Source organism: Sebastes fasciatus, chromosome 22 (assembly GCF_043250625.1).
Source record: "Sebastes fasciatus isolate fSebFas1 chromosome 22, fSebFas1.pri, whole genome shotgun sequence".
Lineage (NCBI taxonomy): Eukaryota > Metazoa > Chordata > Actinopteri > Perciformes > Sebastidae > Sebastes > Sebastes fasciatus.
Window position 1 is genome coordinate 16,255,975 of NC_133816.1, and position 16,480 is coordinate 16,272,454.

General features: G+C 40.3%; 1 protein-coding gene across 2 annotated transcripts in view; it reads left to right on the forward strand.

The window, feature by feature from the left end:
- The first annotated feature begins 5,884 nt into the window (after positions 1–5,884).
- The window catches only part of lrch4 (leucine-rich repeats and calponin homology (CH) domain containing 4), a 50,518-nt gene continuing 39,922 nt past the window's right edge, over positions 5,885–16,480 (forward strand). Inside the window, exon 1 of one of the 2 annotated variants that reach the window (XM_074622777.1) lies at positions 5,885–6,272. In XM_074622777.1, the coding sequence (XP_074478878.1) occupies positions 6,101–6,272 (172 nt within the window). In that variant the 5' untranslated portion in view covers positions 5,885–6,100. The remainder of the gene's footprint in view (positions 6,273–16,480) is intronic. The other variant, XM_074622778.1, reaches the window with a different exon arrangement.

Genomic DNA, 16,480 nt, shown 5'->3' on the forward strand with positions numbered 1-16,480 from the left:
AAAGGGGTCCCTTGACCTCTGACCTTAAGATATGTGAATGAAAATGGGTTCTATGGGTACCCACGAGTCTCCCCTTTACAGACATGCACACTTTATGATAATCACATGCAGTTTGGGGCAAGTCATAGTCAAGTCAGCACGCTGACACACTGACAGCTGTTGTTGCCTGTTGGGCTTCCATGTTATGATTTGAGCGTATTCTTTATGCTAAATGCAGTACCTGTGAGGGTTTCTGGACAATATTTGTCATTATTTTCTGTTGTTAATTGATTTCCAATAATAAATATATACACACATTTGCATAAAGCAGCATATTTGTCCACTCCCATGTTGATAAGAGTATTAAATACTTGACAAATCAGATAAAAAATGTGCCATTAAGTTGCGATTAATCGATCGTGATAACTATGTATATTATGTGTGTGTGCACATATATATTTGTTCATTTTATTTTCCTTAAAAAAAAGATGACACATCTGTAAATGATGGAAATGAATACAACAATAACATAACAAAGTCATCAAAAACTATTATATATATATTCAAAGTCTGTTTGCATCTTATTTTAATGGTAGTGGGAGATGCATTATTGCTTTTAGACCACATCAGTGGTTTGTGACAGTGGTTAGTTGTGTTATGGTGATCGATCACATACTAGAGCTTCTAGTTCAGCCTGATATCAGCAGCAGTTGTAGGAGTCATGAAACCAGAGAGATTTCAGTCTCCTTTTCATCCTGTTTTACGTCAGTGTTAATGTGTAACAGGCTCCAGTCAGAGAGGGGTGTGTGTCAGGACCTGATAAGACAATCTGTGTGTGTGCGTGTGTGTGTGTGTGTGTGTGTGTGTGTGTGTGTGTGTGTGTGTGTGTGTGTGTGTGTGTGTGTGTGTGTGTGTGTGTGTGTGTCTGGGACAACATGCACAGCTGGTAGTGGGTTGGTCATGTCTAAATCTCATACCATTCATTCCCAGGCGTACTCCCCTTTCAGCAGTCACTCACTCACTCACTCCCTCTCCTGATTTCCACCTCGCTCGCTCATTCTCCTCCCAGTCTCTCCTGCCTCTGCCGCTGAGCTTTTAACTGGCCTATTTCTTAAAGTATGGAAAGTCTTTTTCTCCATGTGTCCTCCACCATCCCTCCATCTGTCCCAGGTTTCACCCTGAGTTCCTCCACTTAGCCTGTATTTCTTTAGGTCGCTTTAGTCTCCTGTGAGGTCAGAGACGGCTGAGAACTTTTCACAGGACGCTGGTCATTGGTTGAAAGTTTAACAGCGGTGTCGGTGAACTAGGAGGTAAAAGTAAATTGCAGAAATAAAACTCCCACTGAATTCAACTGGAAATAGAACTTGGAAAAAGTTTTGATTCGTTGTTTTTGTTTAGAATTACAACATATCTTGTTGTATATGTGTTGAAGTTGTTCCTCTTGACCTCAACAGGGGATGCTTTAGGGCGTGGCTACCTTGATTGACAGGTCGTTACAACGTCTTTGTCCGGTCTGGGAGTCGTCTTGGTTTTTGTCTTAGAACTTTAACCTTTTCACAGTGTGTTTTCAGTTCATCAAAGTTAATTATAACATTTTTGAAATTTAACTGCTTGACACAAATTTCTCTACTTCTAGTTTCATATTGGACCATGATTGGCTGGCTCCTGTTGGTGCGTTCGTGTGTTGAACTGACATTTAACTTGACTACAGAGAAACTTCCCTTTAATATGTTAATGACAGCACATAATGCAGTCGTAGCTGGTTTATGAAGCTGAGAGAGGACGAGTGAATGTATGTCCATCTGCACCTGAGAGACAAGTGACAGGAAACCAACAAAGTGTCTACAACCCACATGGGGAAAAACAAGATGATGGGAGAGGAAGAGAGGGAGAGCTCAGAGGAAGGATGGATGGACAAAGAGCGTGAGAAACTGTGATGTCACTCCGCCTGCTGGAACTCAAAGAAAAACAGAAAAAAAAAATTTGGTGGGAAAAGACTCCAGAGCTGTTCGACTGGAGACCAGATTACTGGGTCACTGGTCTGAAAAACAAGTGGAGACATTTGATAACATTGTTCCTAAAGCATGTGGGTCAATGAAGAGCATGAATATTCACACTCATTAGCAGGCTTTAGTTTATGTCGCTGCTTCTTTTGTGGTCAGCTCGTGTTGTGTCGCTCCCAGAGAGACCAGGATGATCATGAGTGTGTGTTTCAGCTCATCTCCTGACCTTATGTCTCCTCTGTTATGTTTATATTAAAATGAGATGATCCACAGCTGCTCAGGATGTATTTCATCATCGAGAGAAGCTAAGAGCTCCTAGAGGCTGCTATGTTCTTTATACCCTGAAGTGTTGGATGGAGCAAACTGCGTAGTAAAGTTTTTGCCACTCTTAAAACCCTCACCAGAAGTAGGGTTAAGGTCATGCAGTCATTACAGTCTTTTTGTCAAGAAATAGTTCCATCACGTGGCTGCCAAACGGCCGACGGCCAAAATGTCAAACTCAAGGCTTCAAAACGGCAGTCCACAAACCAATGGGTGACATCACGGTGACTTCATCCACTTCTTATACAGTCTATGATTCTAATGAGTCTGTGACATAGGAAGGGGAGCCAAATCTGATTGGCTTGTTGAATCACATGTTTTCTGATCCAGGCAGCCCACAAAAAACTGACTGGGTTGTCTTATTTTACAGTTTGTGAAGTAGGCACTCCAGATACGCAGTGTATGTGCACAAGGACTAAAAAGAGAACTACGTTTGCAAGGGTGCACCATATTTTTCTCTCAAGCCAATCACAGCAGGGGTCTTAAAGAGACAGGTGCTAAAACGGAGCGTTTCAGACAGAGGGTGAATACAGGTATATCCAGACAGACAGGATGAGAAAAATAATGTGTTTTTTGAACATTAAAGCATGTAAACATGTTCTAGTAGAAACCCCAGATACAAGTATGAACCTGAAAATGAGCATGATGTGTCCCCTTTAAAATCGAAACAACAAGACAAATGATAAAAAGTCTTAGCCACAATGATAAAACAGTTGACAACAGTTCCTTCAGTGTGAAGCATGCACGTGCAGAGGTTTGTCCATCACCATTGTGGTAGTACTGTGGTGTTGCCAGCTCGGACAGCGAGGGCGTGACCCTGGATGATGAACTGTTGTTCTCAGTAAACATGCAGTAGCCTGCTCCTGTAGATTCCTGCTGTACAACATGTTCAGTTCAAGAAGCTGACCTTCTGACCTCAATGCAGGCAATGGTCAAACCCTACATTCCTGACTGACCATCATGCTGCAAACTTATTTTCTTCAGTATTTGTCACAGTATTACCACCGTCACCAAAATGTATGCACTGATTTATTAATTTATGTTATAATTAATAGATCAGTTAACCTGTCTTAAAGCAAACAGCATCTAATTTAGTGGCCCCATGATATGATAAGATGGAAAAAAACAAACAAAGGAGAACTGAATGCAGCAGACCAAGCAATATCACAATGTCCCCATGGGTGGGGGAGGTGTTATGCTTTCATTACGATCTCAGAGAAATACAGTCGGCAGATTGAGTTAACCAGTGACTGTTAATGGATTTTACAAGTGCATGTAGTGAAAGTTAACCCCCTCCGCACACTAGGCCTGGTCGCAGCTGGACAACTAGTCCGACAGGACTTTGACAGATGGTCCAATGGGACGCTTGAGAGGGAGGGAGGGAGGGAGGACGCAAGAGCTAAGGAAAAGGATGGATGGAGGATGGAGAGGAGGGGACAATGCTAATGCATGCAAAAGTGTGTGCATGTGTGTGTGTGTGTGTGTAGGAGGGGAGTCGTCTGTTCCTGGAAGAATGGAAGAATAAGGGGTTATAAACCTCTCGGGAGCCGAGGGAGGGAACAATGTAGTCCTGCTGGCGCTGCATTTGGACTTATATGGATGTTTAGACACGTGCATGCATTCAGACACACAAACACACTGGACATACACTAGTGTAGTGCTTTATTTAGGGTAATTTGATCTTGTAGTTTGTATTACTACAATGAAGAATGAAGATCAACAACAATTGAACCAATTCAATTAACATGACATGAGCTTTCATTCATAATAAAAGGGACATTAATTGGCTGCTACCTCATTATGCATACAGCTATAGCACATTGTTTCTGCAGAAATTCAAGCTAAATATTTAATGTGCATGCAGAGACCCCGCCCCCCAGGGTGTCAATCAAAAATACTCTCGTTGTGACCACGCCCATTCCTCCTCGCTTCCTCGTGCAGGCTGCACCCTTCCAGGTAGAACGACAAACGATTTTGGAAGACTTCCGGTTGTAACTATCAAAATAAAATTCAAAATTGCTCTGAGGAGAAAGTGAGGAAAGATTTTTTAGATTTTATTCATCGAGTTATATTTTGCAATTTATTTTCTTCAAGTTTTATTTATTTTAGCTTTATTCTATACTTATGTCTCAGTAAAATTAGTCACTAGCCTATAATTAGTACCAGATTACATAGTTCTTTCTGGGAAACTTCCTAGGGAATGAATAGGAAATTATGGACCCATACAATATATAGTGTTACCATTTTATTCGCCAACATGATGTTCTTAATGCTCTATTCTGTAGCCAGGAATAACAATCTGATGGTGAAATGCTGAATCCTGTTGTAAAAACACTGGGTCTCAAAGGTATTATTGGATATTAGTTTAAAACTGCATATGTTTTTAATTGTAGAATGTAAACAGGCTGTTGGAAGATCTGATATTTCCTGAGATTTGAGTCAGCTGCGAAAGCTATACTGAGTTTAGAAGGTTCTGTGTGTGCTGAAAAGCCACTCCCAAAAGATCAACAAAAGGCAAACTATGACCAAGCAATAATATTTTATATAACATCACATGACATCATTGGGAAAGAGTCTTCAAAACATCCCTTTCTCTTAACTGCATGTTGTGTTATTGCATTTTAACAAGCCTAGTATCTGCTCTATGCAGCACTGGCATGAAACATGAAATAATTTTAAAAACGTGTACCCACAATAAATAAGTAAACAAGTTCTCTGTTCTCCCTCCTGCAATCTTGCTAAACAGCTTCTTCCCACAAGCGGTTAGGTTAGTAAATGGACTGTGTCTCTTCCCCACACACACACACTCACATCCAACCCCACAGCATTAACACAGAAACAGTTTTTAAAGAGAGTCACATGTCAAAGACAATTTTTGGAGCAGTAATGCAAACAGCACTTTACTATGGATGTAAATGCTCTGCTGATAAACACGACTGCAAATTGGGTGTATGACTGCAAATTGTGTGAAATTGTGTCTGAAACATTTACTTATTTTATTTTTTTATTGTTATTTTTAGGTATTGTTAATTTTAATACTTATTTATTCTATCCTTTTTAATGCACTGACGGGAGCTGGGAGAAAACAATATTTTGTTTCCTTCTGTGTATGCAAATACTCAGTGAAATGACAATAAAGTGAATCTTGAATCTTTTTTTTTTAAAACAGAGTTTATTTCTGAATTTTGTTAATACAACTCTAACAATCCATTGCACAAACATGTTTGGACTGATAGATATCCCTCCCACCCCCCACCCATGACAATACCCAGAGGGCACTCAAAAAAACAAGTTTACAAAAATAAATATAAATAAATGGATAAATAAATAAAATAAAATAAATAAACATAAATCCTGATAAATTGTTAGAGGTCTAGGACAGTACACCCTATCAATGGATCTTGAATCTTAAGATTTTTAGTTATTGGATACTGCCTAAAAGTGGGCCACCTACAGAGCTGTAGTCAATGTTGTGTGATGATGTGTTCTTTTTAGAAGTTGAGCGCTTTTATTTTGAAGGAAAGACATAATGTTTCCGGTAACATTATTGTGAAATGTGCCAACTTGACGCAACTTCCTGAAAGACTGACAGCTTCTGCCGCTCTGGTTCACTAGTAGTGGAAACGAGAGCTCCCGTTGTGTGAGGAATCACAACTCACTGATTGTTTGTCGGATTTAACGCTTTACTTTTATAAAAGTTGACCAGAAGCGCTCTCAGTTTGGAGTTTAAACCAGTCTACGGGTTATGAAAGTGTCTCGGACGCTTTAAACAAAGTAAAAGAGAGAGAAGGAGGTAGATGGCTGCTGGGGATGGAGCCCAGCTGCCTGCCACAGTAGCGGCCAGCCGCAGCGTGGAGAAGGCTCTGGAGGAGGCTGCAGCCAGCGGGGCTCTCAACTTATCCAACCGAAAACTGAAGGAGTTCCCCCGCAGCAGCAGGAACTACGACCTGTCCGACATCACACACGCAGGTTAGTTTCCATCCTTAACTTACAAAGCATGTAGGAGGAGGAGCTGTTATTATGAGAGAGCCGCCTTTTGTTTTATCGCCACCTGCTTCTTCTTTCTTCTAACGGGAGAAGAAGGCATATCCTCTTCCTCAACCAGACTCCGTTAAGAAAGTTCGCATTTTTATTTTGCTTTGAGGACTGTCACTTCTCTATACCTCGGATATTATTAATTAAAACTTCTTTCAAATCAGCAGAACCTCACTTTTAATTCGGCATATGTGTGTCCCACCAAACTTTTTAAATTAATATATTTTTTTATTAAAATGTGCCCATAATGTACGTTTACCCAGCATGCAATATGCACCAGAATTCTACTTTTTAAACACTAAAGTCCCTGCTTGTTGGACTCGGTGGGTATTTACACAAGACTCTTTCCAGAAAGTTCGCATTTGTATTTTGCCTTCATGACTGTCACTCCTTTATACTTCGGATATTATTAATTAAGACTTCTTTTAAATCACCAGAACCTCACTTTTAATTCGGCATATGTATGTTACCACCAAACGTTTTAAATTAATACGATTTTTTAGTAAAATTTCCACTTTAGTGTCATTTTACCCAGCATGCAATGAAGTTCGCATTTTTATATTGCGTTGATGACTGTCACTTCTCTATACCTCGGATATTATTAATTAAAACTTCTTTTAAATCACCAGAACCTCACTCTTAATTCGGCATATGTGTGTCCCACCAAACCTTTTAAATTAATACGATTTTTTAGTAAAACTTGCCAATAACGTACGTTTACCCTGCATGCAATGTGCACCAGCATTCTATATTTTAAACACAAAAAGTCCCTGCTTGTTGGACTATGATGGGTATTTACTCCTCTCTTAAAGCAAATCCACATGAAGTTCCTGCTTTTAAAAGAAACTTGACCTGTTCTCTTAAAGTGAACTTCAAAGAAAAAAGGAAGTGAGTTCCTCTTCCTCAACATATCTTCTTAGAAACATTTCTACATTTCCAGTTAGTCTTTGAGTCTTTTTACAGCTTCATTTTTCTAGGTTTCGTGTTGTTTACTGGCTGTAACAGTGGTTTTGATAGCCTAGTTTTATAGTAGGCTATTTTCAGTTTTGAGTGATGAGCCCATAATGTACAACGCCATGGCAACCTTTTAGTAACCAAGCCTCCTGGACTCTCTCTGGATGTGTCACTCTTTATATCTCATTGAGATAAACTGCCTGGACATTGTTGAAGGATAACAACAACAACAGAGAGTAAAACTTCTAGGTGTGGATGACACTGTGGATTACAGGGAACTACCTTGGCCTCGCCTTGTTGAAAAGAGGATTACCCCCATCCAGGTTGCTGAAATCAATCTGGCTACGCAGGGATTTACAGCAGCTTCCCCCCTCTATCCTCTGTTACTGCTTTCTGTGCTTTGGTAATTATGACCATCTGCTCATAACAACCCAGGTCTAGGCCCTGTGGGATGAGAAGGCCTTGAACACACATAAACACACACACACAGGCACCTGCCATGGAGCAACCCAACCCTAACGACTATGGAGGCGATGAATATACATCCCATAGCTGCGGTAATGCCACTTGATTAGATGTGTTTATCCAAGCGCAGGTTCTTGGATAAACTAATAAGCCAGCCCGGCTAGTCAGTAAAAGATACAACTGTGGTTCTCAAAGTTAGGTTTAAAGGAACACATACTGATTTATACATGTACTGTTTACTCATCATGTGTATTACTCACCCTGTAGAGCTTTGTTTGACGAAATGACCCAGATGATGTCATAGTGAGGTCATTTGACTTGGGCTTGGAGATTAAACAGAAAGCCTGTGTTAGAAACTGGTAACATGGAGTTTGAAGACTTGGGAATTTATCTTATATCTTATCTATAATGATGCTATTGAGTTGCATTATGGGAAGTGTAGGATCATGTTTTTTGGGTACTTGACCCATACTAGGGACTAAAAGTCAGGATCAGTCTATTTTAAAATTGGTCTCGAAGGCATGGCTCCAGGGGTGCATGAGAGGGTTCCAGGAATCCTTGAAGAAATCTTTAAAGGCCCAAACACGCCAACTCGACATCAAAGGAGTAGAGGCGACGAAGGCCAGCAGCTGCGTCGCCTCACAAAAAAATATCCGTGTATTGGAATGATGAGATGAAGATGAAAAATGAAAAGAGCCTTCTGTGTGTGCCCTCTTGACTTTACTCGTTGGCTTGCTTCCCTCACGTCCGTTTCTCTTCTCGTGCGCTGATTCGGTTAAGCTGAACAGCCAATCAGAGTGATTTCTCTCACTGACGAGCTTCGCCGCCGATTCAACATGCTGAATCGGCCCGAAAAGCCTCCATCACAGGCCGACTAGAGCAGACAATGTGAAAAAGAGGCAGACAGACGCCCCAAATTGTCCGACCGTCGGCTTAGTGTGTCAGGGACTTGAGGAGTCCAGTGAGTCTCTGAGGTGCATCTGTTATCTTTTGGAGTTCCTAGGGGCATCCAGAGTTGATTGAAGGAGTCCCCAGAGAAACGAGGACCAGGGTAGTGTCTCTGTAATTGTTATATGATAGCTCTCATTGGTGTTACTAATACTAATAAATCAACAGCTATATTTTTTCATATGAAGTCTCTGGGGGTTTTGAACTCCAGCACACAGTAGGTGACTATAAGGCTAGGTTAGAGCCCTGCATTGTTAAGCTGTAAGAAACCATTGGCACAGTTGACATTTTGGTTTGTCACAGGTGTGACACTAATAACATCAATTAATAATGGCTGCAATCTATTCAGGTGTGCCGTTGTTAGAGCCCTGTCGGTATTGTGCACTGGGGCACACCTAGTGGTGTACTTCAATGGAACAGGGCCATCATTAATGTCATTAGTTCCACCTATGATTGGGTGGGTGGATAGATGTTTTCCATGGCAGACATTTGACTTTTTTGTAAGAAAAGTCTACAAAAAGAATCAGTTACTGTTTGCACAGGCTTTTCACTGGACATGGCATATTTTGAAGGACCTTGGAATTTTTGACATTTATTAATGACAGGAAAAGTCATGATTTACAGCCAAGAAATGTCATCAAAAAATGTCCAAATGGGATGTGTTCATCATTTCAATCAGCCTCGGCTTCACCTCCACATTAAACCATGCAGCTGCTGACACCCCTGTCATTCACGCTGGCTCATTGTGACTCATTTGTTATTCATTCAGCTCTAATTCTAGGGTCGTGCCCCTCTATAGGCCCAATTGTAGACATTTAGTCTTGAATACATGTTTTTGCAGCACCCAGGCTATCGTTGTGGTAACGTCTAGTATGTGAGTAATGAGGTGCTCTTAGTTTCACTGAAATACCTGCTAGTTAAGCCAGACAGTCATTATATCAGCTAGAGATACAGCAAGTGTGCGTGTGTGTGGGTGGTAAAAGTCCTTGCTGATTCACCAAACTGTCATGATGGTTGATAGATATGGTCTCGCCGTAGATCTGCAACTCATGTTGAGCGAATAAGGGAAGATACTATAGTGGAATCTGTTGTATTTCAAGCACATTGTAATCTCCTTGGATGCATACATAAACTCTTCTGAGGATAATGATAACATTTTTAGAAAACTGGATTCAGTTTGATATTTAATAATGAAATAGTGTGCCTCTTAGTGTTGAAGTGATTTTGTTCTTGTCCTGCTGACACACAGCTCAGCAGTGACTGTTAGTCAGGGAGAGGGCGAGAGTATTACAGTGCATCAAGCTCGTACCTAATACGCTTCTGCTAGTTAACCTGAAATAACAAAGGGCTGTGTATTGGCAAGAATCTGCTGATACGATACGTATTGATTCAATCAATATATTGCGATACTGTAAGCAAGGCGATCTATTTTAGGAAAACTGTCATAGTATAAAGACACACCACCACATATATTGAATCTGTGTAAAAAAACGTCACTGTGAAATGGCTAGGCTACTATGGGGACTAACATCATTGCACTTGAATACAGTTGAACTCAATTGAGTCTCAGCTTTACAGTCATACCCAATTTATGCAATTCCAAGACTCTTTAGGGACTCCAGCATGCAGAAATATTCACCATTTTAGAATAGGTGAAAATAACACATTTGTACTGCATTAAAAAACGTCATGGTTTTTGTCTCAAACTGCATGTGATTATCATCAAGTGGGCATATCTCAAAGGGGAGACTCGTGGGTACCCATATAGCCCATTCTCATTCACATATCTGGAGGTCAGAGGTCAAAGGACTCCTTTGAAAATGGCCATTACAGCTTTTCCTCACCAAAATGTAGCCCTATTTTCTTTTCCCCAGCAGCCAGTGGTCTAATTTATAATTCAGATACATGATACAATTACAAAATCTAAATAAAAATAAGTTTTTTCCCTTATTAAATGTAATCAAAAGTTGTAAACATAGTCTCAGAATAGCCTAGTCCTATGGAAGTCTATTACAGTCATAAGGTCGAAAGAACACCGATTACTTCCATATTAGCATATAACGTAATTTTACCATTTTACAAAAAAACATATGACATCAAAATTGATTTTAATGATGAAAATGAAAAGTTAATTTACACAGATATTACATTTTTTTTCATGAAGGAATTTTGCCTAAATATTGAACAATGAGTCAACTTTGGGAGGCCTCAGATCGTGACCGTCTCAGTGTCACAAGTCCATGGAAAAAGGAAGTGTAAACAGGATTTCCTGCTCATGTGATGTAATCAATTATTTGTCATATCAAAGTAGAAGATCTTCTCACAACTAAGCAGCAAACCATGGATTTTATATTACTGCCTTTTAGTAAAATTGAGATAAAGTAATTGCAACCCTTTTGGCAACAACATGCAGTAGAGGGACTAGAAGTTGAACCAACCAATCAGCCCAAAGTTGAACTGGTCATACAGTCAATAATTAGGATAAACAAATCTGAAATGATTGTTTTCTCCATGTATCATTATTTATAGGCCGATGCTGGACTGCTGTTTTTTTTCAGGCTCATTTTCATATTTAAGTTTCAACCAGGCATTTGCACGAGTAAAAACGCAGCTCGTCTCATATCCAGAGTGAGTTATAGCGTTGCAGGATATTACAGAAAGACATGAATATGGTGGTTGAACTGGGATAAGAGGCCCAGCAGTGATTATGATAACACCAGCCCCCCCGCCTTCTCCACTGGAGCAGCCTCCCTCAGGAAGGTCAAAGGTTCACACACACACACATGCACACACACACGCGCACACACAAAGGAGGAGACTTGGCTGCCTCCCCCAGAGTGTTTCCCGGTAGCTCAGAGCGCTTGAAGGGAACAAAGCCCAGCTATTGTATGTTGTGTGCACCTTGTGGACCCACAAGTGAATATACACAGCCCACCCGGGGGGCTGTTGCTTTAATAATTAGGTTGACCAACACTGGATGTTACTGGATGGAAGTGATGAAATAAGCCATCTTTGGTGCCAAAACATACATCTTTAAATGAATGTATAAATATGGAATGTGGTCAGTTTTGTCCAGTGTCCCACATAGGTGAGCAAAATGATATATACTGTATAATGTATGCAATGAAATAGAAGAAAATTATTATATATATCTAAGATGTTTTTCTTACGACAGCTCTACAAAAATTACAATAGAGATGAATCAAAACCGCAGACAGAAATTCAATATCTTCATAAAGGTGGTATTTGTTTCATGGCTTTTGTATTGTATTCAGGACTGTTAATTGGTTAAAATATTTAATTGCAAATTAATCAAATTTTTTATCTGTTCAAAATGTACCTTAAAGGGAGATTTTTCAAGTATTTAATACTCGTATCAACATGGGAGTGGGCAAATATGATTGCTTTATGCAAACATATGTATATATTTATTATTGGAAATCAATTACCAACACAAAACAATGACAAATATTGTCCAGAAACCCTCACAGGTACTGCATTTAGCATAAAAACATATGCTCAAATCATAACATGGCAAACTGCAGCCCAACAGGCAACAACAGCTGTCAGTGTGTCAGTGTGCTGACTTGACTATGACTTATCCCCAAACTGCATGTGATTATCATAAAGTGGGCATGTCTGTAAAGGGGAGACTCGTGGGTACCCACAGAACCCATTTTCATTCACATATCTTGAGGTCAGAGGTCAAGGGAGCCCTTTGAAAATGGCCATGCCAGTTTTTTCTCGCCAAAATTTAGCGCAATAATATACAATATTTAGCATTATTTTGTGTTGTTAATTGATTTCCAATCATAAATATATACATACATTCCAGATTACGTTCCAGATTAGTGTAGAGGCACCTTGACATTCAGTTCGTTTGACCTTTCACATTCACACTTGAAGCTTCCCAGTAAATCAGTTTTTTTTGCAATGTGGTTCATCCGATCTGTTTGTAGCCACTGTGTTTTACTTTTTAGCATATTCAACCACTCCCATGTTGATAAGAGTATTAAATACTTGAGAAATCTTCCTTTTAAGGTACATTTTGAACAGATAAATAATGTGCGATTAATTTAAGATATCGTGATTAATCGCGATTACATATTTTCGTCGATTGACAGCCCTAATTTATAGCTCAAAAAACACCAAACACAAAGTGTGCAGTGCCTCTTTAAGGCCTCAGTTTGCTTCAGATGAAGTGCTTGTCAGATAATCTAATAGCGTTTGAAACCCACTGTCCAACAGCAGACTTGAGGGAGGCTGTGTCCTACAATTTCTATGACTTTCTGAAACAATGACAGCCATGCCTACTTTTGTAGTGAGGTTGACATGTCGTAAACCTAGTTTGCTTGAAGGACATTTTAAGGACCTGATAACTTGTTGCCATCCTGGTATATAAAGCCCAGTCTGCTGTAAAAATAAATTGAGTGTGTGAAGTGTACAGCACGCAGAATAACATGAAAAAGAAAGCTCGCCAGCAGTCTCAGTCAATGATAGGTCAGGGAGTAATGCAAGCAGAGATGCTTTTGGTTAAAAAGCAATAAAGGAAGCACCCCTTTGCTTGTTTGTCATTAACATTCTGCAGGTGCACTGCACCTTGTATTTGCTGCGAGGTGAAAACTGCATTTGAACTTAAGCATTGTGTTCATGTTGTCCATATCCATCCAGACCTCCTAACCAGATCCACACTGTGTCTCCTCTCCATGGATTGAAATTGCCTTTCTAATTTTAATATAGTCCTACTAAGTGAGCACTGTAGAAAATGAAAATATCAGCTATACTCAATATTAAAGAACTGGGATTGGGATCGGGACATCCCTCTTAGTAATAAAGTAGATATTGTGTTCTTACTCCTTACTTTATTAAAAAAGCATTGTTGGGACCAACAGCAGCTCATGTAAGCGCAGTTTTAGTTTGTTCAGTAGCAGAAGCAATGGAAATGTTGTTGCAGGGACACATAGTTAATAAGTTGACCTTCAGTCTCGTTATGACCTCTGGGAATGTGAGAGACAAGAGCTTGTTGTTGAGAGCTGGAGGGGAGCTGGACAGCCAGGACACGCACTCCCATACCACAACTGAGAAGGCCAGCAGCTGACTTCGAGAAATAATGAATGAGAAAGGGAGGTGTGTGTGTAAGGGATATTTCCATAGCATGTTCCTGTAAGATGGCTTACAATGAGAGCTACAGACCTGATGCTGGCCTTAAATTTGACAGCCTTAGTTATTCCATAGATTGAATTTAAAGTCACTTTGGTCCTTTGGTTTTTGTTGTTTAGGTTGAGCAGTTTTAAGGCCATGCCAGTAGCTCTGTTATCATCATTAGTCACTGTTTAAAAACACAAATCCCTAAATTCCTGTGTATTTCCTCCTGTTGCTTCTCAGGCACAAAGACGTAGAGCAAGTCCAGCTGTTGCTAAGGACTAAGGACTCCAGTAGTATAGATTAAAGACTTTGTAGAGTTCTCCTTTTGTGAAGGACGCCAGCTGTGGTTAGCTTGGATTCACTACAGTTACACTGGATTCAAATTGTGAACGAGTCTCCTGGCTGCAGCTCTGTACGCTACGGCTGAGACTAGAGTTTATTTTGGTGCAAAGAAACCAAAACATGGGGCAGAATACAGTTTTGACAACTCCTAGAATAGCTAACCAAGACACAGGGCTGTCATTACCAGAGCACCTGCATCAGATGGATGCTAGCAGAGAGCTAGTAAATGGTATTTCTGTCTTCCTCCCTCTTTGTGACTTTATTTAATAAGGTTAAGGGAGGTGATTGTGCGTATTATGATCCACATTTGATGCTGTTTTGAGACTAAATTAGCACAGTGGATAAAACAATTGTGTCTAATGCTGTCATCTGTGTCCTTACCTCCTCACTGATGTGCTGCAACAATGATGGTAGACTGTATCTCTTCTTGGCAGGTTTTTGCTGTTGCCATGGGAGATTGTGTGCAGTTGTGGGACATTTTAGCCATGTTAGCGTCCCGGTACTAGGGAGGGCCATGTCGGTCAGTCAGTCAGTCAGTCCACTTCTTTGGTCCAGACTGAGATATGTGAGCAAATATTGGATGGATTGCCATGGAATTAGTTCCATATATCCAGGGTCTCCAGATGAAATATCCCGAGACCTCTTGCACTGCTTTGAGGCTGTCATGTGTGGTTTTGAGGGAAATGTCTTAACAACTATAGCATGGATTGTCATGATTTGGTGATGAATTATAATAACGTTGGTGATCCTCTGACTCATGCCATCATCAGGTCAAAGTTCCCATTCTTCCAGTACTTTGGTTTTTGACCAAACACCTGCAGACTAATGACGTTCCCATTTGGCCTGCACGATATGAGGAAAATCTGCAATGTGCGATAACATTGTTCAATATTGCGATGACGATATGACTTGCGATAAATACAAAAAAATATTGAAGTGTGCATATTATCTATACATTTCCGACGTCATCCTGGTTGTCTTTAAATTCAGAGCTGGATTCGAATTTAATATTTTTAATATAATAGGCTAAATATTGTTTCTAAAGCAGCAACAGTAGCCTAATGTTCACAACAGTCACTATATAAACTATATCTCACTGAAAACAAATCTAGCATGTCAATAAAATAAAAAATATTCCTGAGTGAAGTTTATAAAGACTGAAGAACACAGACATCAGTCAGTCCTTCCTCCTGTCCTCTGTCGTCCTCCCTCTGATGATGTGATTCACTGCCTGCAGGTAACGTTAGGGCTGGTAGAGAGGAGGAGCTGCTTTGTCTCAGCCAGCTGAACATTTTAAGATACGTGGCAAACTAAGCTAAACAGTCAACGGTTAAAACAATATACAATCATTGTTTTAGCTTGTGTTGCCGAGGGTTACGTTGCACCTATACTTTATGATAATAACACGGGGGCTCCGTAGTCCGCACCAAGACGGCCTCCGACCTTGTCAACAAACAGCGCATCACCGCTTCACTCCTTCTGTTCCACCGTTCGCAATAAACTCCCCAGACACATACACTGAAACACTGCTTACTAGAGGGAACTGAAAGTCATTCAGAGTCTTCACTAAGAGATAACTCGACAAAAGGAGGAGACCCGTCAGGAAGAAATGAAACAGAACTTGATTGTGAACATAGTAGACATTATACCCTCAAAGCATCAACATGCTAACATATCTTACATAGCTTTCCATCGTCCTTGAATTTACATTGAAACCATTTTTTTATGGGTTTACACTCTTAACTTAATGTAAGTACAATCAACTAGTTCCCTCTTTAGTGGGCCAGTCCAACCACAGTCCAGTTCTGTAGAAATCCCACATTGCTGAAGCGAGCCATCCTCTTCTGTGTCTGTGAGGGAACAGAGACTCCAGCTCTGCCAGACAATCCCCAGTTGTTCTTGTAACAACTAAGGCTGCAAGGGACACAGAAATAAAAAGTAAAAGTATCAGCTTTCCCATGTGGTTTAAGTGTTTTTTTTAAATGACATTTAAAGAGTGATCCAGTAAATAAGCTGCCCCTTTAAACACATGACCTGGTTTTAAGTGTGTTGCTGAAAAGCTCACTGGTTAAGCTGCTGGAAAGTACAAAACTACACCGTACAGTCAGTTAATGGTCGGGTTGAGCAAGCCCTGATTCTGTGTGTGTGTCTGTGTGTGTGCACACGTGTGCAGTTTGAGCTCAACATATGGCCACAGCCTTCTCTCAGTTGTTTACATCTGCTCTGTGTCATTAAATGAGACTGCGTGCATGTATGTTGGTGCAGTGTGAGTCTGAGTGTGAGTCTGA